Here is a 27,650-nt window from a genome sequence, read left to right as displayed (position 1 = left end):
CGTGCAGGCATCATTCGTCGAAAGCCCACTTGGAGGCAAGCGCAGTTAAGACGAAGTCACTCGATCGTGTTTCAGCGAGAGAACATTTCGAGCACATCTGGCTTTCTATACGCCGGTCAGAGCTCGCTGTCACTCTTCAGGTCGCTGTCGCGGAGACCTGGTTTGCTTTCCTCGGCCTGCCCTATAAAGCGGTAATAGCCTTTTATTTGTCCCCCGGCTCTACCTTCAACATTTGTCACACGCAAAAAAGCAGGGACAATAGACTGGCTAAATGGCACGCAGCACGTGTGCTCGACACTGCGGCGCCAGTCCTCATGCTGCAGCCGACGAGGTCTCGCCCAAGGCGCGTGCAATGCCCGGACGCTTCCTCCTCCCCGCCTCCTTCCTTCTCCTAGGTGCTCCGTCCAGGGCGACCACCGTCGACGGACACCCAGGGGAGTTCCTACAACGTCCAGATTCCTCGTTTAGTTATCTCCACGCTTCTTAGCAGCCCGTCTCCGGTCACGTGTGGTGACGGTCAGCGAGAAAATGTGAACTCCTTGTTTTCATCCTACGGTGTCTGCAGTGCGGGATCCCGGTGTTGTCATCGCCATGCGGGGGCCAGGGACGTGGGCCGTGGCTTTGGCGGCGATGGTACTGGTGAGACACTCATTCGCTTGGCTCGAACAGCGTGCTCACAGATAAGCCTTTAATCACACACACAGCGTTAAATCACGTGTATAGTGAGCACTACATACGACTAAAGCACGACAGGATTAGCCTTTGCCTAGACAATATCTTTAGAGAAGCCAATAGCTGTAACTAAAGCCAATAGCCAACACTGACGTCACCAGGCAAGCAGCCACAGATAAAAGCTCTTTATAATGGCAACAGATTAAACATACAACGGCGACGCGTTTAACACTATACGGAAAAGCCCCATGCGGCCCAACCATGCGCTCCCAAAGATTTCACGAATGATTTTTTTTTTGTCCCGGAAACTCCGAAACAAATAAGCCGCGAGAGATAATTTAGTATCAATGTTAAAGACTAACCATATCGTCCCTTCTCATAAAGGATTTTCTAAAGTAAAGATAGGATCGTCTCTTAAGAGGTCCTTCAACTACTGCTACCGCTCGCATATTGGAATAGGTACGGATCTCAATAAACCTTAAGCTAAATTTAACCCCTCCCGACTTTACGCGCTGCTTTGAGTATAAAACACAGGGGAGCGACACACAGACGCTGTATCGTTATTACCTGGCGCATCTTTCATATGTATCGTTCATCTTTGTCTTACGGTATCTAGTGCGGTTGAATGTCCTGCTTGATTGATTAAAAGCGAGACTGAAAGTCCTGTATTGAAAAATGTTACCAACTGGCCCCGGCCCTAGCTTTTCTAAATTTAGCACGGACGAAATATATACGTAAAGGCGAAGCTGAGCACATCTGACTTTGTTGTGACGCTTGAATGTCCATTGTGAACCCCAGTAAAGCCCGCCGTGTGTGAGGTAATGTACGCATCCGATTATTTTTAGCGCAATGCAATTTTGTTTTCGCCTGTCAGTCAGTATTTTCACTAGTTAACACTTTCTACTGCGTTTGTGGTGGGCATGAATTGTTTTATTTCGAAATATCCGGTTGCTCGTCTCAAAAGCAGTGTTACAAAACATTTTCACGTGTATTGTCCGGACTGGTTATAAGTAAACAACGTTCTTACTTTCTTCTGCATGTCATGCGCCTTGTTCCTTTTTAAACAAGCTATTTCAAAACCTTCGTTCTGAAGGGCCCATAACACCCAGGATGACACTTTGGAATGACTTACTGAATAAATAATTTCATTTAATCAAAGAAAGTTCGACTAAACTGCAAATCAGAACGACGTAATTCTCTTTCAATGTCAAGCAACGCGTTCAAAACAGGTTTAGCTAAGATAAACTATACTGCGCGGGCTCGGTTCACCCACACCTAGCTTATAAATGATTTCGTGCGCCCTTACGGAATGAAAAACGGAGTCAAAAGTTTTCTGAAATACCGTCAACCAGTTCATCGCCTAAAGGCTGCCTCATGACGACACAACCAATTGTTGGTTCCAGACGAAAATCAAGGACTGTATGGAGGCGGACCCTAGACCAAATTATGTATCAAAGCAGCGAACGTGGTTAGCGCAGGTCAATTATTGCCAGAACATCGGCTCCTCTATTTGTTCAATTCCAAACGCATCGCCCGCTTCCCGATAGGAGTGAGTGGGACGCCTGTTTCGGCCACATGTAAGATGGGGCCCCTAGCTTATCCGGAATCACCCGACCGTTACTGAATTCGAGAGCGGCTTGGGTCTGGTTGCCAAGGCAACCGATGTTTGAGATTGCCGAAGTAGCGGTGCTCTGGCCAGAAATAGCAAACTCAGCGCCCCGGCGGAGCACGTTTCGCCAACGTTGCCGATTTCCACCACGCGTCATCCCAATATTAGCCGGTAACGCGACGAAAGCGCTGTGGAGGCTAGAAATTGGAGGAGAGTGGCCGGAGCAGAAGAAAAGGGCTTGGTTGGCCGCTCGGGGCCGATGCGTTTGGCACTAAAAAAAAATATCAAAGCCGTTCCACTCAACGTGGAAGCTGTCGGAAGTGCAGAGCACTGATTCGCCATAATGGGCTGCAGCGCCGTTATCCGCTCACCACTCTGCTCACTGCTACCACCCCATGCAACTCAAATTTCCCGCCTTCGCAGTGCTCGCGCGCCATCTGTCTGAAACTGCGCCAGCGGGAGTTCTGTTCTTTTTGTTCTTGCTTTTCCTCCCGCACGTGCCGGCGTTACACTGCCACTTTATTTCGCTCACTATCGCAAAAACGAACCCAACGGGCGTTCTTAACTAAATGAACGCGGGCGCTGCTAGTTACTTACGTATATTTTGCCTCAAATGTAACCAGCAGTTTTCTTTGCGCTCGACAACGGGGAGATGTATGACAAGCGCCAGCGGTTGACGAGTTTCGAACGCTTATATATGACTAGATAAACCGCTTGGCTTTCAAAGCCCCTGGGTTACGCCGCGACGACAGCCGCTACGACGGAACGCCGTGTGGCTCCACTTGGGTCCAGCAAGCGAGCTACCATGACAAGGCGAGGCCCTAAAGTGCTCTGCACTTAAAAATACAAGAGGCAATGTTCAGAACAAATGAACACGTAACCGAAAGCGAACGCGCGCGTGATATAAGGACCGCAAAAAAAAAAATCTTGGGGACTGCATGTTGGAACACTTAACAGGTGAAACTTGATTGATTGACGCAACGCAGGCGATGAGGCGCGCCGTAGTGGAGGGCTCCGGATTAATTTTTACCACCTGGGGATCTTTAACGTGCGCCTAAATCTCGTACACACGGGCGTTTTTGCTTTTCGACTCCATCAGAAAAGCGGCCGCCGCGACCGGGAATCGAACCCGCGACCTCGTGCTCAGCAGCGCAACGCCTTAGCCACTGAGCCACCGCGGCGGGTCTTTACAGGTGAAACTGCACTTCGCTGCAATAGAATAAGAGTGACTCAGCGCAGGAGCAGCGGTAATAGCGGGAAATTATACAAGCGTATTTGATTAAGAAGGCCAGTGACAAGTTCATCGCTGAACCATCTATTGCCCTATAAAAGAGAAAGGTCACTTCCTGGAAATGGGCTCACAGTTGATGTCATGTGTTATCAGTGTACAAATGAAGTTTTTTTTACGAAGGAAAGTTCATTTAGACGTGGCGTTTTGTCTGTAGCACGTTTCTTCTTTTGTGAGTATTTTTCGAGTCTTTTGTTTTTATTGTCAAGCAACAACGAGACCGACTGAGAGAAAGCGGGTGACGGGGGTTTACTCAAGTGAAGTACAAGTGTCTCCGTATCGTTTCACGTCTATATATGTAACATAGAGTGATTAGATGGCATAACAATATAACGTTGATTGTTTAAAGTGCTGACAATTGGATCAGAGGGGGGGGGGGGTGAACCCGCAAATGAACCCTTCGCAGTGTCAAATATGTCTTCGGCCCCCAAAAAATTCCCCCGCATTTCCCCGAGGGGGAGAATGTGAAAGTGCGAATGCACGGTTGTCGGCCCGCTTGCGGCGCTTGCGCTCGGCCCCCGCAGCCCACCGCCTCGCCGCCTTCTCTTCCATCTCTTCCATCGGGTTTGTAGTATCACGTGTACACCACGCAGTTATCAAGCCGCTATAACGCCGCTGAGTCGCCAACGCACGCCGCTGACGACGTAGTTTGAATGCGTTAAAGATATAAGGCGCGTCACTAACGCTGATATCAGCGTCGCCTCCGTGGCTTGGTCGGTAGAGCGTCGCGCTGCGGCCGCAAAGTCCTCGGATCGAAACCTGGCGCCGGATGCTGTTTCTTTTTATATATAGAGAGGAGGACTGCGGACGCCGCCGCCGCCGCCGCCGGCGGTGGATGGTTTGGGGTCGCTTATAAAGTGCATTCGCACTTAAAAGAATTCACGCCGTCTGACATTCTGCTTCCCATTTTTTTTAGGTGCGAAGCATCTCATGCTCGGGGCTGTGTCCCTCCTTCCCTCGTTGTCGTTGTCCGCACTCTACTGCGCATGCGCGTCTCTTCAGCCCCGTCAGCGTTTGGGCTGACGTCAGCGCAGTCCACTATAAAAAGAAATAGTTACGCGGCGCCCGGTTTCGATCCCACGACTCTCTAGCCGCAACGGGAGGTACGTGGCGCTCTTCCCACTGCGCTAGAAACCGAGACGGGAGCATGTGCTACGAACGCGCCTTATGTCCTTCACTCATTCAAACTACGCCAAGAAGGTACTGATACAACGAAGGCACGCGAAGCTGAACGTCAACGGAAACGACGAACTGAAAACTAATGGGAACTTCAGTCAACCCCATGGCTGCTTCGCATACTACTCAGGGTTCCCCTACGGGAAGATGGCGTAATTTGTATTTCAGTTGATTTTAAAGTTGGCTCTACGCAAGTAACTGACGAAGGTTAGTATTAAATTGTATCCTATGGAAAAATGACGGTAATGACGTCAGGATATACACTTGTGGCCGTGTTGCGAACCTTGACGGCACTGTTTCTCTTTTAATTGTTTTTTTCGTTCCTCTTTATTTACAGTATCTAGGCCCTTGCATCATTTCGTCTTCAGGTGAGTAATTAGATCGCAGAACGAGCAACCGTTAACGTATAAAATGAATATCTTACCTAAAAAAAAATTAAATAAGGACGCGAACACAACAGTGGTCGTACAAAGATAAACTTGCACTGAATACACTGTGCCGAAAATTACGCAAAAGCAAGCGTTCTTGGTCTGATTCGACATAGGAATTTACCTAAAATATACAGTGCCTCCTGCCGAAACTTTAACTGGCATTGACAGCAACATGGTTTGCAGGTCCCGTGCACTAACGCGAAATTAAATGACGGCTGGTAATGCACTGCGTTTAAAATTCGTAGCGGAACGAAATTTACATTTGGCTGACGAGCTTTGAGCAACTGTACTGGTTGAAATGGAGAATCTGGCTGCATTCCGGTACACCTAAAGTCCTATGGTCTGCCGAAATTTTCCATTTTTGGATGAGCTATACGAAAAAAAAAAAACTCATAATCAGGCCCAAGGACAGAAAAGCATTCAAATCCAACGATGAATATGACAACATGACGCAGTGCAAACGTTGGCGGAGGGTCCGATAATATCACACGGTGAGCGTTACCAGGAGGAAGATCGATGCAAGGAAAACGTTTGAGATGGAAAACAAAAACTTATTTCTGCTTTGCTAGTATCTGTAGCGATCCCAAAGCGTGAGAAAGAAATGAAAAATTAAAGCAAGATGTCTTTTTTTACCTGTTTCGTCTTCTTCATGTCTAGAGAAAGAACCAGATAATTCGTACCTGAAAACAAAACAAAAAAAATGTCAAACACATGTGACATACTCAAAGACGTGACGAAACAAAGTAAGCAGATATCGCCGAATACCCCAAGACACTTTAACTCGTTTCACAAACTCGCCCAACAAAATATTTTGCTGAGATTTCAAGTTGTAGAAAAAAAAAAAAAGCTGCTGGTGAAACCACTTTTACAGAAGCTTGGACTGGAGGTAGAATAAACTAAATATATGCAGTCCAGGCTTTTAGAACAGCCAAAACAGACGACTGGGCGAGTTGGTACATTGTCTTGCTTGGTAACAGCGCAAATAAAACAGGACACAAAAGGAAGAAGGAACGGACACAGCGCTGTGTCCGTTCCTTCTTCCTTTTGTGTCTTGTTTTATTTGCGCTGTTACCAAGCAAGACTTTTAGAACAGGAACGGAGAATTTCAAGTCGAACGCCTTCAAAGTCTACGGGTAGAGGCGGCAGCGTTATGAGTGCAATATTGTCCGAAAAATATAACAGGCACGCGCCGCACGTCAGAAAGTAAGTGGGAGGCACGCCTCCATTGCTAGACAACGCCTGGGCAAGCTCAGTGCAAGTCTCAGTGGAGGAGCAGGAGTTCCCATCTGTCGCGTGGGCGGCTCCTCCAGCCGAGCTTCGCATAACCGCGGCTTCAACCAGCGGTGCACTTGTCAACAGCGATCTAGGGCGCTTTTTGCAGCGAAACGCCGCGGTATACCTGCTGGCACTTCGGCCGCTTCTGCTCTGCTCGGCAGCGAGGAAGATGTCAATGTCCGCAATACTGGCCGAAGCAACTTAGAAACACGTAGAAACGTTGCTTAAAAGCATTTAACCCCCGCGAGCTCAACAAAACAGTCTCGAGTATCCGTGTCGAATGTTTAAGATAATTACTACGTAGCTGTAAGAAGTACTGTCCCATTTAAGAAAGACGCTGGTTCTTTTTTGAATCGTTAGGTGGCGGCAGGGTAAAGATGATACGGTGCACGATTAAACATGATGAGCGATCTATTTACACTATTTACATGGCGGCCATAAAAGCGCCCCCCCCCCCCCTCCCCCCCACCTGCTGACCCCGTCGGGAACTGTAGCATGTGGCGGTGGAGTGCCGCGAAAGCACTAAAAACAAACGTCTTCCCAGTCCCAGCCCATGCCGGCTGCGCGCATATGCATCTTCTTCGTCCTCAATAGTTGACAGCACAGCGGTATGGTATGCTGCTCTTTTATTTGTAACAGTATTTTCACGAAGTTCTATAATTTGAGAAACATATGAAGCAACAACTACTTCGCGAACTGGACATACCTGTCAATTTTACAGAGTAGTACAAATACCATCGTTTTCAGTAAAATGGCAGACCATCCAAAGAACATCGTAAAACCACTTTAAAAATTTGCCATATCGCATGCAGTAACAATTCATTGTGAATGCAAACATTGCGAAAACACTTTGCAGAGCGCCCAAGAAGTTTTCCGACTACTCAGTGGGCACCTCCAGCCATGTGCGTGTTTTTTCCACGCGGCCTATGAGAGGAGGTTTAAAGATGGGAAGATCGAGATAAGAACATTTCCACGCCTGTCTAAATGAAAGTCATCCGGACCCGTGACGGTTGCATTCTCTTGATTGCTGTCTTTGAAATTCCGGCTTTATATTTTCGACTCGAAGCTCCCAGCTTGAAACAGAAATCGGGGTGTCGCACCACTTTAAGAGAATAACACCGAAGCTGTTTATGGCTAAACTTTGGTACATTTCTTTTCGCGTCTGTCAACAACAGGGGCGTAGCCAGAAATATTGCTGTAGGGGAGACTGAGACTGCACCTCGACCTCCTTGATATGATTTTTCTCAAGAGGTTAAGAATATGTATAATAAATACAAAACTATTAGCCGATACCAATGTACGTTACACGTTGCGGACGAATACTTTCAAGAACAAGAATATTGAAATATTTATTCATAAAAAAATTTATTCGTATGTTCCGACAATTGTGGCAGAACTGCTATCACTGCCTGCAATTTTCTGTTTTGCCTACATAACAAGAAATGACACCTAAGAGATATGGAAATGTAGAACAAATATAAACATGCATGCATAACAAACATGGAAGTAAAATACATAGAAGTATAGAAGGAACTACATAAATGTAAAACTAACAAAGCACGGAGCGGATATTATCAACGTGAAAATAACGAAACAAACAACTTGTGGGTGGACGTTTTATTGTAATGTCGCTTTGTCATACAAGAATCTTTTTTTTTAAAGACGATATTTTGGGCTACTTAAACGCAGAAATTTTGTTCTGTGTGTCTGTATGTCTGTTTGTGACTCGATTCAGCCACCCGGCCAAAATGAAACCGAAGCTGTGGAATGTCTTATTTACCCAAAGCCAAAATATGAACGTCTAAGTACAGTGTCAATGTTCATACTTGTCAACATTGTAGAACAAGAACAAGACATTACGCAAATATAAAACAGAAAATCAATACATAAGTGATATTTTCAGTGTTATTTTATTAAAAAAAGTTATGGGTGCTTGGTTTTTGCGACAGCAAATGAAATACTCAACTGCAGAAAACCGTCGCCTGCTGTTGCCCGCGCTACTACAGCTCCTGGCGACCTTTAAGAAATCAAACGGAAACAGCAACGAAAGGTTCCACGAGATAGGTCCCACGTTCCGCTTGGAACGCTCATGGAGTAGGGCAACGTGATTCTATAAACGTTGTAGTAGGACGCCCCGATTCATGCGCGTCTCCGCCGTACGGCAGCGCTGGCATTGAGGCAGCCGACTTTTAGCAGTGGAACGCGGTAAATTTAAATCGACTTGAGCCAACCTCTAGCGTGTTATCTTGGGAGGAACTAGACTGGAGAAGAACAGCATGAGAGGTGAGCGGGGAAGAGAAGGGAGACCTTTACTTCGCACGGTCGCCAGTAGACCATCGTCTTTCGTCGACATTTGCAACGAAAGAAGCAGATACGCGGATTTTTTTTTTTCATTTTTGCACACATGCGGCGGTTAGGAAGAAATCTTAACGCCACTGTCTTTTATGAGAAGATATTGTGTAGGAGCAGCTTGTGAACCGTCACGCACTAGGCTAATCACATCAAAATTAGTGACATGAAAAATACGTCAAAATGCACGCTTGTGGTGAAAAAAGAGAGAAGATTATATTTGTTCAGGGCAACAGAAGTGTCAGTGTAGATTGTTGCCAGTGACACTTTTGTTGCCCGGATCAAAATATAATCTTCTCGCTTTTTGCGAAAAAACAACTACGGCAACTTTGTGACCCCACCTCCCTACGAAAAGGAGTGCCCCCACCCTAGAATAAAATTACGTCAAACGATTAAAGAAAATTCAAGCAGCTGCGCTTACCGTAAAAGCTGTCAAGTGCGAATCAGTTGTTCTCCAAAAGGGCTGTGGTGCCCTCTCTTGGCTAGTTTCAGTATCAGCCTTGCGTTGATGCGGAAAGCAGTCAAGAGAGGGCGCAGCAACCCCTGAAAGGGCTTATAATAACACACTGGATGGAGTTTTCATTAATCTCGGCAATTAATGTGGTAATGCGGAGACGAAGTCCGAAGTCGTTAACGCAGTGGTTGCCGGCGGCGGCTCTGGTTGCATGGAAATACTGAAACAGCCATGCCTGCGGTTTCGCCAGCGAGATATCCCCTACTTCGTTCTGAGCAGCCACTCTCCAGGTCGCCTAGCGCGCGTTCGCAGTTCAGCCCCGTGGATGAAGGCCTTGCTTATGAGTTAGGCATTCCATCAGGAAAACGGGCGACCTTCCGGACAGGATTTCTGGGGTTATAGACAATATCCTAGGATGATTTTCACGATTTTCGGCGCAGGTGGTTGCCTTGGTGGCCGTGCAAGACAGCGTGACAAAATTTCGAGGAAAGGGAGGGGGGGTTGAAGCACTTTATAACCCCCCACTCCCGCTACGCCGCCCGGTCAACCAAGCTGAGTGCAAGAAATTAGGCGCCATTCATTGCACTCTGCGAAGGTGGCTGACCAGCGAAGCTTTTATCACACGACATAGAGGCGACCTAAAATTTAAGCGAAAGGTATGAGCAAATTTTATTTTTCTCGAACGTGGACGGCTGTCATTCGTAAGGGTTTTGCGTCTGGGACACGATGCACACAGGCAACCATGCCGATACATTTTGCCGTGGTTGAACGCGGTCACGGCAAGTTTATTTAGCGAAAGCTAGGTTTTCGGGCTAGAGCACGCAGTGACCGCGCACGCAACTGCACCGAAAGACAACACACGGACGCTGCTCGTGTCAGAGACCGCGTAGGTGCGAACGTTCAGTGAACTTTGATGCATTCTGTATCATTCTTGTATTGTTTTCTAATTGCACGCGTCCCTACTCTTTCCCCCTCTCTGCCCTCCTTACATTGGAACGAGAGAGCGATTAGACCCTTTCCTGCGGAAGCCAAAGGCGCCGTGAGTTGGTTCGGTCGGTAGCCGAAGCGTAGTCGGTGGCGCTTCCGTCGACGCGGAGAACCGCACGTGGAGCTTGCTTGACCTTGAAAGCATGAGGCGCTTGCTTGAAGGTGAGAGGGACGCTGCCAGGCGTTTCCTGTGTTTCTACCCTCTAGTAATAAGCTTCGCTTAAAACTAAGCTCCCAAATTTGATGCAAAAGCTCGGGGCGCTCAATAGCGGGATGCGTTCGTGTGAGCGCTTGTTTGATTTCGTGCTTGCTTGCTTGCTTTTATTTGGCTCCGGGTTTTATTTATGTAGCCGTTTTCCATTTTGACCTTCAGTTCCCTTCTGTCGTCGTGATGGGGAGGATGGGTATAGTAGCACTCCCAGACGCCGGTGACGCATGTATTTTCAAGTACGCAGGACGCGCGGTGACGCATGTATCTTCAAGTACGCGGGACGCGCAAAAACTATCTGCTTGAAGGCGCCGTGCCCTGAGTCTCCACTACGAAGGGATGGGCCGACCTCTCCGTTTCAGATCATGTACTGCGATTGAATGACATCGAGGAACGGCTAGTCGCAGCACGATTTCCGTTAAGAGTTCGTACTTTTGTTCAAGATTCTGTGTCACCTCAGTTTCGCTGGTCGTTCACTTTCACAATGCCTTATGATTTTTTTATTTCCAGCGAACAGTGCCTTTACTAAAGGGAGTACGTCTGCGCATGTTCTTTAACACGCGGTGTTTGCTGACCTAAACTAGTCCTCATTCCTCTCGACAGAGGTGTTCAACCTGGACGTCGCCGCAGAAACGTATGCTAAAGAGACAGCGATGCGCCACGGAAGTAGGGTCGCCTGGAAGGACTGCTGGTACAACCATTCTTACATGCTGGCGCGCAAACTCTACAAACCGTAAGTACCAACGCAGGGCGCTGGCTAAGCGTCGTTCTGCGTGAAAACCTTAACCACAAGAAAAAAATTTAAATCACAGCAGAATGAGGATTTGCAGAAATTCGCCACGGCAAGTTTGCGACTCGCCGACTCCGCGGTATACCGCCCAGGAAACAGCATTATTTACACTTGCTGCCGAACACAGTGCCGTGGTTTAATCTAGTACATCGCCTTCGAGTGGATAACGTGGCGTAGTACGAAATTGGACGAGAAGCTTTAAAGGGATGCGCGGCAGGCGGCTCTTTCGAGCAACGTTGCAAGCAGTAACAGGCTTGATTTAGTATCTTTTCCCATTAGTTTATACACCCCCATGCCAAGAAAACGCCGGCCTTCGCCCCAACTATATTTTCAGAGAGTTCAAACTGCGATGACAGGCACGCGTGCACACTGATCTCAATAAAATTTCACACGCTTAAAGGATTTTTTAGCCGCCAAACCGGAAAATACTTGCTTGAGAGTGTTCCAGAGTAGGAGCTTCCAAACGACAATTCCTACCATTTTCTTCAATCATTCGCTTTCCATGTAGTAGGAAACGCCTGGGAAAGTGACGCGCAAGAGCGTCGTTTCCAAACTTGATTAAAGGAATTTTTCACTCAAGATATTTGTGTTACTTGCATCACTCAAACGTGACGTTTAACTCGACAAGATAGGAAGGCTCTTTAGTACATGCGGCTGCTTTGTGATATGGAACGAGGAGAGAGAGAGAGAAAACATTTTTACTGAGCTTGGCTCAGAGGGCGGTTGTGAGCTCCGTTTTTAAACTTGGGATAAAACTAATGCTAACGCAACCAGAGACTCTACAGGGTTACAAATTTGCCGAAAGTTTAGCATACAATAAACACCGATACATTATATTCAAAGGAAAGTGGAAATATTTCCCATGGTTCTATAAACATAATTGCGCTAAAGTAAGCTTTAACACATGAACAACCACACGCCTCGTCATAATACCGTTAAAAATTGCTAAGTAAGAATCTGGACAGATAAAACAAGCTCCCGCTCTCATTTCTCATCAACACTCAGTCTTAGCTATAGCATACCGCCCACTGGCGCAGTTTTGACGAGACGAAAGGGGGGGGGGGGGGGGCGCTAACTTTCCCGCAGGTACCAGCTGCGGATCCAACCAGGCTTATTTATGCTGGGAGAACCGGAAACCGAGGTGATGGAGCCGACCGTCGTGTACAAGCAGACCTACACCAACAACCAGTCGAACGAAGTACGGGCTACGTTCAAGCAAAGCCGGCAACACGAGGAGACCACGACCATAACCACCACGAGCGGCTTCGAGTGCAACATATCCGCATCAATGAGCGTCACGGTCAAAAAGGTGGTGGGATTGGGCGGAGGCCTCGCGGCCAACTTCCTGCTCCACAAGACCGAGGCGCAGACCAACACCACGACCAAGACCATCAGCGTCGAGATGGACATCACGGTACCGCCGCGTTCCGAGGTCGAGGTCCAGTGGCTGGTCACGGACATTAAGAAGGTTTGTAACCACGTTGCAAGAACGAAATGCTTTAACATTTGCGTCGCCACGGGTGACATGGGTACGCGTTGTTAAGGCTATCCGGGGGAACGCCGATGCTCCATTTATTAAAGGGACAGACAACCGATTTTTGTGGAGTAAATGTTCTCTATCGCAAATGAAAGCCAGTGTTTTATATAGCCCGGTAAGCAAAAGCAATTTATAAACAAATTGGCGGAAATAATTTTAATTTGGCATCCAGTGACATGCTAGAACGAGCCACGTAAGCAAACGTCCTTATCGTTTGGGTCCCGTCTTTTCCATCGGTCTCGGCTGCAGGTCCCGTCGCTTTCTCCAACCCTACGCCGACTCCCGCATCCCTACCTCAACAACGGCTGCACAATTTGCAATCCGACAATTAGTCTATTACACGTTACAACTTTCTGAAATCGGAAGGCTGGCGGTTCGTAGTGTCGAAACTTGACGCTACAATATTTGTCCCGGTCACGTGACCTGCAAACCTAGCCGCTACTGTGACTGCTGAAACGTTTATTCACTTATTGAATACCTTTGAAAAGAAGTATTTGTATAAGTTTAAACTGTAAATGTATTTTTTTAACATTATTTCGAAAATTTTTAAGACACACCATCCACCGCCGCTGGGATGCTCTCAGGATAACTGAGCCTCTATGCCTAGAATCAACGGCAGCGTTCAGTAAACACACCTAATGAAGGAGCTTTGACGATTCTGCCATGAGTCAGGGGCGTTTCTTCTGCCGAAATATTCGATTTCAGTTTTCAAATACGCCAACGGAACCTTAAAAAAAAGAACCAGGACGCGCCCAGGGAAAATCGAACTGCCGACCTCCACAACATGAAGCCAGATTCTACCTATCGTCCATCCCAACAACGAATACGACCAGAAAAGTCCCGCACGGGGAGGGCGATCCTATGGCAAGTAGGCGATCCACCCGATCGCAGACGCCAAGAGCAGGAAACAGACCTAAACCCTGCACAACGATCCCACATCAAAGCGCTGCCCCTTCCAAAAAACATGCATCCTGATATCCACGTAGAAAGAAGAAAGGCCAGGGTCAATTTCCTGCACAAAAAATTCGAACATCACGATAATACGGTGTACGTCGATGCAGCGAAGTATGACGAAGAAACGGCAGCATTAGTGGTGACCACCCGTGAAGGCGACATCATAGACTGCATCACCATGCGAAACACCACCACAAAGCACGCGGAGACCGGAGCCCTCCTTCTCGCGATTCGCTGGGGAGAACGAAATGGCCGCGGCCTCAACATCATCACCGATTCGCAAGCGGCTGTGCGAATGCTAGCGGCAGGAAGAATACCACTTGCACTTAGAAAGGTACTTCCGGAATCCCTCGAGAAAGTTCACAACATTACGTGGACCCCCGGACACGAGGGACTGCCGGGTAACGAGGCGGCGAACAGGCGAGCGTAGTAGTAGTGGTTTGATGGAAAAGGAAAAGAAATGGACTGGGGATATTATTGAGCCCAGCTGGGGGCTCACCGGCATACAACCCAGTCCGGGGGGTGGGGAATATAGAAGGGGATGAATAGGATAGGGTAGAGAAAAAAGGAGATAGGTAAAGAGAAAAGTTTAGGCGCCGCGAGGAAAAGAAGCGTTGCCACAGTCACTGGGGGCCACCGAACACAGTACACATCACAAACACAGGTCCTGGCGTCATGCTGCGTCCGGGAGAAGTTCTCGACGGGAGCGGTGGAGCGTAGAGGCGAGGCTGTGCTGCGATGAGTCGTGCGCGGTGGTCCGAAGTGAGGGGAGCTTGCTGGGTGATGTTCGTGGTAGTAGAGCGGTTACTGGCGAGCGGGAGCAGGCGCTCGACGGCCCCACGCAGCAGAGCGCTCGACGCCCGAACGAAACACCCATGGCTCGCGACGCGTGGCCGGCATAATCGCGATACCGCCCCGGCCGCGCAGGAGCGAACGAAAAACACGTCCGCACCCCACGACGACCGAGGCCAAACTGCGACTTCACTCACCACCCTCCTGTGACTGACGCCTGACGATACCCAAGCACCACTACGTACGGGGAATACCTACAAAATACCAGAAAAGAGCGAGCTACATATCCAATCCCGCATCGCGAACTAACAGCAAGTGAAGCCCAGGTGCTACGTAAGATTCAAACGAACACCTTCATACATAAATCTCGCTGGGCGAAGATTTTCCAACAACGGCACCCTGACTACACAGAAGACTGCAGGCTATGCGGAGAGACTGCTACCCTCTTCCATGCCACGTGGGCCTGCCCACACCTCTGGGCAGGGGCAGAACACCAAAAGAACCTGCCACTGACTTCCCGTGAATCATGGGAGGCCGCCCTCGCCAGCCCCGACTTACAGATCCAAAGGGACCTAATCAGCCGGGCGAAGACGGGAGCAGAAGCCACTGGAGCCCTGGACAAAGGGTTCCACCTATGATTCTTTCATCTATTTCTCCCCTTCCCTTTCCTCCATCTTTACTTCAATAAAGTTTATTCACTCAGTCAGACTAGTGAATTAAAAAAAACACCTAAAGGAATAAAAAAGCCTGCGATTCAAACTTTTTTTAGCTGGTAAAAGTTTTTAAATATCGCTTCCCGTCTCGCATACAGATAAAAGTATGTTGCCGCGTTACTGTATGTCATGGTTGCCAGCATGATTTTTGGGAGGACACATACGACTCGTCCGGCTCGTAGATCTAAAAAATTCGATCAGAAAAGTTTTAGGGCGTTATCAGCAAAACCGTTTCTTCTTAAGGAGCGTTAAAAGATGCCCTTTCATTTGGGATAGAGAACATATACTGGACAAAAATCGGTTGTCTGTCCCTTTAGGCCCCAATGAGGGTAAGTGACGGAGTTTCGGTCATCCGTAAAGTAGAATATTGACGCGCAAGGAGTGTCATACCAAGCACCCCCTCCTCATTCTCCCCTCAATCTGTATTTTAAGTTTATCCTAAACTGGCTGTGAGGCTGGGGACAGCGGCATGTGAGTTGGAAAGGGTCGCTGCCTCTCTCTCCATGAATTCGTGGGAGCTAATTGCTGCGTGCTCGCTCTTTTGGGCCGGACGAGTAAAAGACAACCGTCGCGTAACGTCCCACCCCCCTCCCATCCCCACTGTTGCCATGTTAGTTGACTACGGTGTTAGCGGGAAATGCCGGATCACCACCTGGCTTTCCTGAAGCAATCCTCTTTCCAGAAGAACCAATGTTCTTGGAACAGGCAACTCGTCAGCGTAGCTCCGTGTTCGTTTGATTGCCCCACGTGGTTTGAGATGTGTATTGGCGGAATGTAACGTGAATTCTCGCCCAGGCAACATTGTTGGACAGGTATTTAACAGCTAGTTTTGAGAAATAAGAGGTCGACTGACAGCGACCATAGCTTAGTGCAGACCCTCGACAAACAGGCCGCTGCTGACAGAGTTACGACGGAACGGTCACTTTGCCCCCTTGTAAGTATCCCGGAGAAATGTAAGTGAACTACTACATATCGGGAAAGGGAAGTTATCTTATCTGCTTCGGTTTCAGCATCGAGCACCAGGTCACGAAGCGGGATGAGAGCACCTTCCTCCGCTCGGGCTCCACACGAATTTAAGCTTGGACCTTCACTGTGCGTAGCTGAGACTTCTGAATTTAACTCGCGGCATTGCAACAATTTTAGACAAACTAAGCGAAAATGCCTCATTCGGCACACGTCACCCATAGCCTATTTACTGTCTTACCATGGCTTATCGTTTTTTAGATGACGTAACATGACCTTGTTCCCGTCTGGTGCTCGTCGGGGTTGATTAACAGGTATAGCTTTGAATAGACCACTATTCGTCCTTATTTTCCCACTTAAACTTGTCGCACAGTCACGCTAATGCGCGCTACTTTGTCGACTTTCGCATCGGCATACATGCGATGGGGAATTTCGCGCGTGTATGCGTTTCCTAGTCAGTACAGCCAGCCATCATCTGAGCTTGCTGTGGGGGTTATATCACAGCATAAACAAACCTAAAGCAAGCAAAACCGCCCGAACAAAAATAAATAACAGCCAGAACGGACTTAAAATGGTTAAAAACCACGGTGTTTAAAAATATTCAACAGAAATAGCCGCTACTGTCCTAAAAGGGGAAAAGCCACAAAAACGTACAGGAAGCAGTAGCTGAAACTGATCAAAAGACAAGAAAAATACCCGAAATCTCATTTATAATGCACAAAGATGTCATAAATAGATTATATGCGTGATAACAAATGTTAATGTTGAAATGTGACAAACCCTTAAAAAAAAGCGGCAGCGGGATTTGAACCCGGGTTAGGATGCTTGCTTCGCAGTAGCGGAACTACTACACTACGAGAGCAAGTGGTTCTGAGCGGTTAAATTGAGGGCCACAAGCACGTGGACATAGCTTCAAACATGCCCTTAGGTGGCGGCATGCGTCGCTTGGCTGTGCTGACTAGGAAACGCCTATACGCGAATTTCGCTGCGAGTCTGTTCGCTCGTTTGGTTGCACGATTTTTATCACTTACTTAATCCGCAGTGTGCAGGCGTGGACAACCAGCTCTCGCTACTGAAGGGTTTAAGCTCACGCTATGAAACACTTCCGAAGGAACCGTCGTTTTGTTACGGACGCCAGACGCCGGCTTTTTCGCACAAAGCCGTGACGCCCAGCGAATGTGAATGACTAGAGGTGCCGAAAAGTCATTGTCACTAAGTAACAACGGCCACAATAGCTTTGTTCCTGCTATACGCACTGATTGGCATATACGCACCCAACTTCACACGCATTATTGACCCGCCGCGGTGGCTCAGTGGATAAGGCGTTGCGCTGCCAAGCACGAGGTCGCGGGTTCGATTCCCGGCCGCGGCGGCCGCTTTTCTGATGGAGGCGAAAAGCAGAAACGCCCGTGTGTACGAGATTTCGGCGCACGTTAAAGATCCCCAGGTGGTCGAAATTAATCCGGAGGCCTCCACTACGGCGTGCCTCATCACCTGGGTTGCGTCGGCGCGTTAAACACTACAATCCATCAACACACATTCTTGGATAATGTCAAATCGATGCACGTATGTCGCTCGGTGGTCGGTTTGCCGGAATGGTGTGGCATCAAAGCCAAATGCATCCAAAACGAAACGTGTACACCACTCCCCTTTCGGCATCGACACATTCATGTTGAAATCATCGACTGCGACAACAGGGGGCAGTGTCACCGCAACTCTCCCACAGTCTGAGAACAGTGTGGGGAAATCCAAGCGCTTCTTAATGGCTCTGATTGCGAAAGCATGATGTATAATCGAACGCCTGAGACTCTTTGTTTCCGCCACGAGTTATCGAAGAGCTTAGTTATCTTGCCGCTTGACACTATTTACTTGGCGATCAGTTTCCGCCTTACGCCTTCGAATGACTTTGATCTTTCTCCTACGCGTTGCATTCGCCGCTGCGCGCTTCCTTTCACCACTGCACGTCTTGTGGAATGAATCAGCCCAAAGTGTATGTGCGTGCGTGTGTTGCTTTACTGAAGAAGAAAGGTGAAAATGACCAAGCCGATAACTGCCTCTCGGGATTAGGGCCCCTCAATCAAGACTGAGTCTAAGAGGAGGATAGAGAGAAAAGAGGATAGAAATTGAGAAGAGAGATGCATGGAGTACAAGCCGCGGATCCGAGGGACAGCACTGGCAGCATCATATATCGGTTCGAGAGTCGCGAGTCCTTTAGATTAAAATTCGTGCAGCTTCCACCAGTGGGGCAAAGCTGGAGTCAACAGAGAAGCTTGTGATCACGTAGCTTTTACGTGGCTTGGCTAAGTTTGCAGGTTCTACGAGGTTACGCTAGGAACTGGGAAGCCCATATCGTTTTGATCTCAGGCTTTCACATCCATCCCAAAGTGGACCGCGTTAGCCCGCGCTATAGAACCGCCGGCAGTCGGGTTCGCGAATTCGGCGTCTTTAGCGGGAGCTTTTCTATGCTTGGGCCCACTTGAGGCTCGAACGCGCGTGAATCGGCGAGGAGCACAGCAAGCGGGAGATAACGTACGCCACGACCGCTGGGCTGCAGTGTTCTGGACGACACCGTGCGCTCCCCACGAGGCGCACGCTCACATGCGCTGGATATTTTTTTGCGAGCTCGATCCTCACGCAGCGCCAGCCCCCGCGCAAGCTGGGCTGAGCTCTGTGGTAACGCTCCACAGTGGAACTAAAAATTTCTCCCCCCTCCCCTCGCGGGAACCCCTGTGGAGATGCGACGCATAGGGGGTTCCGTTGTTGTTTCCGTTACGTTGATCCTCCCATCGCGCGAAACGTGCCGTGAACCCCTTGCCGCGGCTATGACGCAACGTGGCGTGGCTATGACGCAACACAATCCACTTTAATCCAATCCAAATTCAATCCAAGCCAACCCAATCCAACCGAATCCAATCCAATTCCCCTCGCGAGAGAGTGTTCGCTATCGGAGAGGAGAGGGGGTGAGCGGCGGAGAGCGCAGCTCGCGCGGCGAGGAAAATGGGGAGGGGTGTCGACGGACAAGAACAACGCCGTATGGAGGGACCAGGCGAGTGAATGAGATGCAGTCGCATCTAAAAGCTTAAACACCTCCGCTGTTAAAAGTTCAGCAGGGCACAGAACGCGTTTCCGCGATTCGGAGGTCTGGGAACAACAGGTTCGAAGGGGTGCATGAAGGCAGTCCGAGTTTCCCGGACGACGCTGTAATCCATGCATCGCTGCGCACAATACTGCGCCCTTCGATAACCAACCAATCCACTCTTGAGCAGTGGCGTTTAATAGCATAGTAATGATATTGATTGAGCTGATTGGTTGTTAATGGTATCCCCTTCGTAAGGGGGTGATGTCGCGTCATCTTACCAAAAAAAAAATTCACAGCATATCCACGGGGTGAATGATGATGAGTGGGCGAAGCTCCTGAGGGGAAATCATCGGTAAAACTGTGACTCTTCAGTGAAAGTTCGCCCACTACACCTGTGTCCGAACGTAACGTCTAGAAAGTCTCGCTTAAACCGCGCGTCGGCACCTTGGGGCTGAGCTCGCCTGATGCGTTTTGCAAACGCCTCACGAGCTCTCACTGCATCGGGGTCTGCCTGCCGATACGCGCGCTTTCTCGCCGCTTCCCGTTCCCTGACGTTTTGGAGATCCTCTTCGCGCCGCAGCCGTGCCGCTTCGCGTACGGCAGGGTCCTCGCGCCGTTGCCGTGACGCTTGGGCCTCTCGTTCTCGAACGCTGGGATCTGGGCGGCGTCGTCGCGCAGCCAGACGACACGCTTCGGCCTCCCGCTCTCGTACGGCAGGATCTTGGCGGCGGCGTCGCGCAGCTTCACGGAGCGCTTCTGCCTCGCGGGCTCGCACATCTGCAGCCTTATCCATCGGGCGACTCCGAGCGCGCGCCAACAGCGAACGGATTTTATTACAACGCTCCCCGCCATCTAGTAAACAATCCAAGAACTAAACTAGAGGTAGCCACGCCATCTAGTAAACAATCCAAGCGCATCTTTTCATCATATACAAGTACCGCCATCTAGTAAACAATCCAAGAACTAAACTAGAGGTAGCCACGCCATCTAGTAAACAATCCAAGAACTAAACTAGAGGTGGCTACATACATACGTCGAGGATGGACAGACCCACGCCTTAAGGAGCTTAGCCCCTAAAAATCTAATATATCCATGCTGTACTCTTGGTTTAATTCTAGCGCTGCTCTTAGGGCAGGATCAGAATATTTTTTTGTCTGTTACAGGTGGTGGCAGCTATCTTTGGCAGCATTCTCCCCCCTGCTCTTCTTTTACCGGGAATCTAATCTTGTTTTCGTCACCTATGCCGCATTGAAGTTTCTTGCTGGCCGCGGCGGCGGCAGCGGCATTTCGCTGTATTGTTCTTCCCCTAGGCCTCGTCCATCTTAGGGAGCGCGCCCGTACGCGCAGTTTCTATGATCGCGTGTCTTTGCGCAGCTTGTCGACACATATTTACCGTCGTAGTTGCTGACCCTTATAAAACGCGAAACGTAGTAGCGGCACGATGGCAAAAACAAAATAAGAACCGGCCAACGACGGCCGATTTTAAGTACGGACCGGAAACTGGCCTGCCGTCGAAAAAACCGGTGGGACTTGTCAAAAACCGGCCAGGTGGCAACCTCATGTAAAACACACTATATTGCCTAGGAGATTTCGGCAATCTTGGAAGCGTAGTGAACATATCGTTGATTCTCACCCTTTCTCCAACGCAGGACTTTCCGTGGGAAATGGACATAGCGGCGTCCGGCTACTGCACCATCTACTACGAAAGGCCGGTGCTAAACCACCACGTGCAATTCCTGCCCGTGAGTTATTTGGCGTGGAGATATCCCGACCATCTCAGACCCTTGGACGAAGACACGGTCGTGTACACCAGCCGAGGGAATATGACCTCGGTGGCGACTTGGCAACACCACGTGATCGTCAAGGAGGTCAGATTCCGCAGGAATCAAACAGGCGACAAGCCGACAAAAACACGGCGCCCACGACCCCCGCGCCCCAAAGGGCCGTGATTTCAACTCTAAAATAGGAATGACGGGAGCGTGAAGCGTTCTGCTTGATGTGCGGACATACCTGCGCTGAGAAACTTTTGTTCAGCTTTGTTTCTTTCTTTTTGACTAGAACTGAACAAAGAAGTGAATAAAGCTTTTTCGGCAAAGAACGTACACATGTTTTTTTTGTAAGACATAATTTACGGAGGTCCTTTGACATGCGTTCAAAGTGACTTAACGTCAGATCTGACGCCGAATGTCGTCAACCGGTATACCCGCAACTCGCCGTACAGTGAGTATTACGTAGTTTGCCACTTCGTAAGGCTCAGCATGTTAGGGGTGGAATGCTAACCTTCGATATTTTGCTAGCAAGAGGGATTGGCCAACGCTCTCGCCGAGAGACTTTGTTCTTTTTGTTCTTTTTGTCATTATGACGGTCATAATGACAAAAAGAAGAAAAAGACGCAAAGGCGAATGATGATTTTAAAGGGAGGACACATCGGTCGATTCGGCACTAATCATTCCGCTTCATAGTTCCACTTCATAGAGGCGACCGACTGTGAGCCAATTATGTTAAACAATGCACCTCTTTACATGACTCCGAACTGAGGATGCTTACTCAAAAGTTTAGACAAAAGCAGGACCTGCGCTCTGGAGAAGGCTAGAGACCTGCCTCTCTAACAATGCAGACTAAAAACTCTTGCGAAGGCTTTGCAAAACTCAGTTCTTCAACTGGCCACGTATCATCCGCCCTCATCACACAGGTGGCTTGCGGTAACGCTTGATAGACTCATCAGCAGATTGCTTGTGTAGCCGTTGTTGAGGCAGCGATGCGGGAGTCGTCGTAGGGTTGGAGAAAGCGAACGGGACCTGAAGGCGAGACCGATGGAAAAGACGGGACCTAAACGACAGTGACGTTTGCTTACGTGGCTCCAGTGGCCCCCTGGAATTAGGAGGCCTTTGCCTACCCGGAAAATAAATATCTCTCTCTTTCTCTCCCTCTCTCTGTAGTTCTAGCATGTCACTGGATGCCAGGATGAGCACGAAAGAAGGTCCAGCGTTTCCACCGTCACTATTAACCAGGTTTCCTCAATTCCAACCAGCCCGTCGATGCCGCCCACTCGCGTCGCACCGCACCGCGCGCGAAAGCGTCCACAAGCACCATAGTTTCCTGACTCGGGAACCGGCGGTGGTGTTCAGACAGATGCAGACGGGTTCGCTACTGACCCCGGTCATCGTGAAACACGTGTGCCCCCAACAGTACGAGGACGACACGTGCAAAGTGTGTCACAGTGCACGAGCCACTGCGGTTCACCTGCTGTGGGACTTGGTGATAGAAAATAGCCAGCGCAAGGAAGACGAGGACGAGGAAGGTAACAGACTCAGCGCGGCTGTGTCTGCCGCGCTGTGTCTGTTACCTTCCTCGTCCTCGTCTTCCTTGCGCTGGCTATTTTCTATCACCATGAACCAATACCAACTCGCCCAGCTTGCCATCTTGGTGCTGTGGGACTGTACGGCAAGGCCCAGAGCAGCGGCAACAGCAACAACGATCCCGCCGTGATTCTAAGCTGCGGCGCGGAGCAACGACAAGAACGACCAACTCCAGGCCGTCCAACTGATCCTGGCGGCCCTTGAAAGGCAGAAGCCGGTCGAAAGCCGAGAGGGCTCGGCCCCCTATCCCGTGGCGGCTGAAGGACCTCGAGGGGAGTAGAGAGGCGGCTGCCGAGTAAAGGGTCTTTGACAGGATGACGTAGGCCGCGTCATGGTGCTCCATAAGAGACACCACAGCAGGCGATTTCAATAAAGTCTTTACTCACTCACTCCCCGTGCACACAACCACACACGTGCACAGACAGTATGAAATCGACGATGACGACTATCCAATGCTTCCTCGTGACGGGTGGCCGAGAAGGAAAAGCGGCACATCTAGCCAACCTTTTTAGACTAAAAGTGTTGTATCTATAGCCATCCGACGGGATAACTCTCCAAGGCTCACCCGGAACGGGTTCCCCATGCGCCCTTCTATAGCGTCGTCCCCACAGGTAAGAAAAATATAAACTGAAAACATAAACTGAAAATATAAACGGAAATACGGAAACGATAGGGAGGCAGGGAGGGAGGGTGTAGAGGCTGGAAAACTTTCACCAGTCAGCAACGAAATGAAAAGATGCAGCGCCGACATTTCGCCTGGATCAACATCCAAGCGGGAAAACGATTTCCCATAACCGCGCCGACCTTTATTTGTATCGCGTAGGTTCCTACTGCGTCTTATGAAAAGCTGACACACTTCAGACCCACCTTTGTAAGGCGCACTATTTAGTGTGCCATTCCCTCCTGTTTCCACTCCTGGCGCGTGCCGTTGTTGGCAGAGCTTTGTTGTCATTGGTGAACTTTTTGTGTGTGTGAAGACCGCCCATTTGATTAATTGTTAACGCGCACCATTCGCAGTCCCTTCTATGTCATCTCCGGTAAAACAAGCGTTTATGGTACTGCCCTTGCTCTTCTGCCCCGTATTTAGAGCCATAATCCTTGTTAGCTAATCAGGGCTACACCGTTGACGATTACCGAACTAAATTTGCCGGCATATGCCGATGGCCTGGACTATTTTTGCGTCAAGAAGGTTATTTGTCGATGAAAAAAACCATGTGTTTTTTTTAGTGAATTCCCCACTGTTTTGATACCGATGGCCTCCAGCTCACGCACATTTATTTGTGAAAGCTGCTCTAAGGTTTGTGCTTTCTTCTGATTCCTACCATCTAATCGCTAATGCATTTTACACGGAATACTTACAGGCGTTCTTATTCCTTATTCCTATTTCTTTAGCGGCAATGTGCGTGACTGTTCTTGCAAAACGTGTGCTATTCTCGCAGGTGTTCGTTTGCTTGCTGCTTTTTAATTGTACTGTTTGTTCACGCTATAGCGAACACGCTTTAGAACATTTACAATCCACGCTATTTCCGTCACTAATACATAGCCCTCTTTAATTCATATGAAGTGGGCATGACGTTTCTACGTCGCAAAGGGCCTCCTTATGTAGCAAATCATACATTGTACTAAAACATTCCTTCGCAAAACATGATCAATTAGCAGGAATACAATCTTTCCTTGGAAATTGGTGCGATGTTCTCAGATGGTTTCTGTTCTGGGTCCTAATTCAAGAGAAATCATAGAAAAAACTTAGCCTTTGTCACCCACAATATGTCACAGCACGAATGACGACAAAGGAGGATCTACGACGCCGAACGCGTGCTATTATACCTCCGTGTTTGGTCCTCCTCCTTCAAACCTTACCAGGATGGAGGAGGGTGCCCTACGAAGGATCCCCCTGGCGGTGGCTCTTGCTCCTGCCCGCGCGAGTGGGTGGAAAGGGGACTACCGAGGGCACGTGAAATGTCCAACCTGCTCTGATGAAACGGCTCCGGCAGACCAGGTCCATCTATTATGGACATGCCCTGAAACCAAGGACATTCCCCGGAAATGTCTGATGGCAGCAGGCCTAAATTTGCGGCAAGACACGCATTGCCATCGGTGGCTCCATTGGACTGCCTGTCTTTCTTTGTTGGACTTTATCCGGGAGGCTAACCTAGTTTTCCAGACCGGACCTGCTTAATGTCTACGAAGTTTTGGGGCTATTGAACACACGAAAACACAACATCTGGTAATGACGGTAGGCCGTTTGTTGTGCTTTCTTACTGTCCTCGTAGTCCAGGGAAAACGCGGACGATGTAGAAGCCTACTGAATAGATGGTACCCTCTAGTTATCCTGTGCGCCCAATGGTAATTCACCTGTAGGCGACTTCCAGCCGGTTTGGTGTCCGGCGCGCTTCGATAGGCATCGCGCTTCCTTACCAGTTTTTAACGTCACACTGTAACTCATTAACTCAACTATTAGCTATTATTATTTTACATGTTTACGTAAGTGCTAGGAATATAATGAAAGTAAATAAATCAAGATTCTCAGACTAATTACAATTCACCTTTCCGTAAACACTCGGAGAGAGAGGAAGAAGGCATTGATTAAAAATTATTTGCAAGATATGAACAGATGTTAGCAAGGTGCTTGTTAGAAATTTAGCCCCGTATGTTATGTGGACCTTGAGAACAAGTCAAGTGAAGGTGGTCGAATGCTTCTTCTTCTTCATCATCATCATCACTACCACCACCAGCCTGTCTACGCCCACTGCATGTCAAAGGCCTCTTAAATTAATCTCCAATTATCCCGGTCCTGTGCTAACTGCGACCAATTTATCCCCGCAAACTTATTGATCTCATCTGCCCATCCAACTTTCTGCCGCCCCCTGCCACGCTTGCCTTCTCTAGGGATCCACTCTGTTACCCTAATGACCAACTGTTATCTTGCCTTCGCATTACATGCCCTGCCCACGCCCATTTCTCCTTCTTATTTTCTCCTAATATGTCCTTAACACGCGTTTGTTTCCTGACCCACTCCGCCCTCTTCTTGTCCCTTAATGCTACACCTATCATCTTCCGTTCCATAGCGCGCTGAGTCGTCCTCAATTTAAGTTGAACCCTCTTAGCGAACCTCCAAGTTTCTGCCCCGTAGGTGAGTACCGGTAAGATGCAGCTGTCATACACTTTTTTCACCAGGGACAATGGTAGGCTGCCATTCATTGTCTGAGAATGCCTGTCGAATGCGCTCCACCCCATTCTTATCCTTCCAATTATCTCTGCTTCATGGCTGGGACTCGGGGTCACAACTTGGCCTAAGTAGATATATTCGCTTACCACTTCCACTGCCTCGCCCCCTAACTCAAACCGTTGTGCTCTCCTGAGATTATTAAGCATTACATGCTTATGTAATTCTTATGATTATGTCGCATGCTTATGACTCTCCAAATTACAACTAATTACGGAAAGTAACGGTCCAGAGTAATTCTCCCAAATTACTCCAACTATTTCCACCTAACTCTGCGAATAAATCTCTGAAGTCGAACAATGCTTCACATTTAAAGGACCCGTTCGGGGAACAATTCAACCTTTAATTTTGCCAACGTTATGTTCCACTCAAAGCTGCAAGCGAAAATGCCCACAGCTGGACGGCTGAAGAAAATGTTTCGCTTATTCCTAAGAATCTTGGGGAATCGCCGTTAATTTGGGTGTTCGCTGTTTCGCAAATCCGATGCAATATTCTTCATGTGTGTGCGCTGTATACCAGCGCAAATGTCGCGAGAGCTTCCATGGGTCATGTGCGTGTGATGACACACCCTAGCAATAAACGGGGTTGAACTATAGGCTAAAGTTGCAACGGACGTCACTGGAGGTATTAAAACGCGAAGGCAGTTGAACTTGGCAGTCCAATAAGAGCGCATGGCTCGTGACCACTATACGGGTTAGCAGGAACTCGCCGGAAACAGCTTTTATGGCGTCCGAATAATGCCCTTTCAATATTTACTCAAGGTTAGCGCTAAACAATGGTTTTTTAAAGCGGGCAATTTCTTAACGAACCCACCGACGTTTTTAACGTAGATTTATTTGACGTTGCTTACATGGCGTCACTTTTCTGAAGCCGTCGTCAGCTTCCCCGGGAACCGTATCAAAAGTTGTAGCCGAATCGTCTCGAATCCTCTCCGCCTGATAAAATTAACCTCCTCATCACTAAAACAATCTGCTTCACACATGAGAAGAACGGCCGCCGCGGCCGGGAGTCGCACCCGCGTCCTCAGGGTCAGCAGCACAACGCCTTAGCTACGGAGCCACCGCAGCGGGTTTATTTTGCACCAACTTTTGTAACAACGCAGAAGATCTAACTGCAGTGCCAGTAACTAATTATTAAAAACACCGCTCTCTCGCACACACACACACACACACACACACACACACACACACACACACACACACACACACACACACACACACACAACCACAACAACAAAAGCCTTTGCAGAGATTTTGCCAACGGGGGCAAAAGGAAACGGGTGACTAACCGTTGTCATTAAAAATTCAACAACTTTAGAAAGGCGCAGAAGTATAGTTATAATTTTAAGGCTATTTTAAACACAACGACGCGCAAACCGTCTCGTACCGACCTGAACAGTGAAACCTAAGGGCCGTTCAACCTAGACATCCCATCCAAGGAGATCCAACTTTTCCAATGGCGAGGGCCAGAGCACATTCTGTTTTCGTACATTACCCCCGAGATAATGCCGAAGGTATTCCACACAGCACGCGTTAAAAATACTTCCCTTGCGGAACCATTTTCCTCTGTTTCAGTTATTTGTCTATTCGTTATCACCATTTATTGTTTGCAGCCCCCCAAAAAGAACCGCCGATACGAAAGCATGTTGACACAACCCATTGCCAAGGCTTTGGTAGAAGAAAAAGTATAGATATCGGCGAAAAGTGGCGTTGTTTCGGCTATTTCAAACACAATCAACTGCCCGGGATTTCGTAAGTTTTCAGGTGCTAATGCGTCACATCGCTGTCG

The 27,650-nt window shown here is 48.7% G+C and overlaps 1 protein-coding gene across 2 annotated transcripts; it reads left to right on the top strand.

Annotated features, from left to right (window-relative positions):
* Window positions 1–39: 39 nt before the first annotated feature.
* Window positions 40–21,292, top strand: LOC144177767 (uncharacterized). 2 transcript variants are annotated; one of them, XM_077705338.1, is made up of 5 exons: window positions 40–639; window positions 5,083–5,113; window positions 11,053–11,182; window positions 12,326–12,707; window positions 20,927–21,292. In XM_077705338.1, the coding sequence occupies exons 1-5, from the start codon at window positions 592–594 to the stop codon at window positions 21,224–21,226; spliced, it is 891 nt and encodes a 296-aa protein (XP_077561464.1). In that variant the 5' UTR covers window positions 40–591; the 3' UTR covers window positions 21,227–21,292. The 2 variants fall into 2 exon arrangements, with proteins under 2 accessions (XP_077561464.1, XP_077561465.1); XM_077705339.1 differs by lacking the exons at window positions 40–639; window positions 5,083–5,113 and adding an exon at window positions 9,941–10,403.
* Window positions 21,293–27,650: the final 6,358 nt, after the last annotated feature.

The sequence above is a fragment of the Haemaphysalis longicornis genome, unplaced genomic scaffold (assembly GCF_048455015.1).
Source record: "Haemaphysalis longicornis isolate Haplotype H1 unplaced genomic scaffold, Haemaphysalis longicornis Haplotype H1 scaffold_303, whole genome shotgun sequence".
Lineage (NCBI taxonomy): Eukaryota > Metazoa > Arthropoda > Arachnida > Ixodida > Ixodidae > Haemaphysalis > Haemaphysalis longicornis.
The sequence above is the reverse complement of the archived record's forward strand: the minus strand, read 5'-3'. Positions and strand labels throughout refer to the sequence as shown.

Coding starts and splice junctions, on each gene's coding strand:
- LOC144177767 (XM_077705338.1), top strand. CDS start 592: ATGCGGGGGCCAGGGACGTGGGCCGTGGCTTTGGCGGCGATGGTACTG. Junction 640..5,082: donor CTTTGGCGGCGATGGTACTG/GTGAGACACTCA, acceptor CTTTATTTACAG/TATCTAGGCCCTTGCATCAT. Junction 11,183..12,325: donor GCGCGCAAACTCTACAAACC/GTAAGTACCAAC, acceptor ACTTTCCCGCAG/GTACCAGCTGCGGATCCAAC.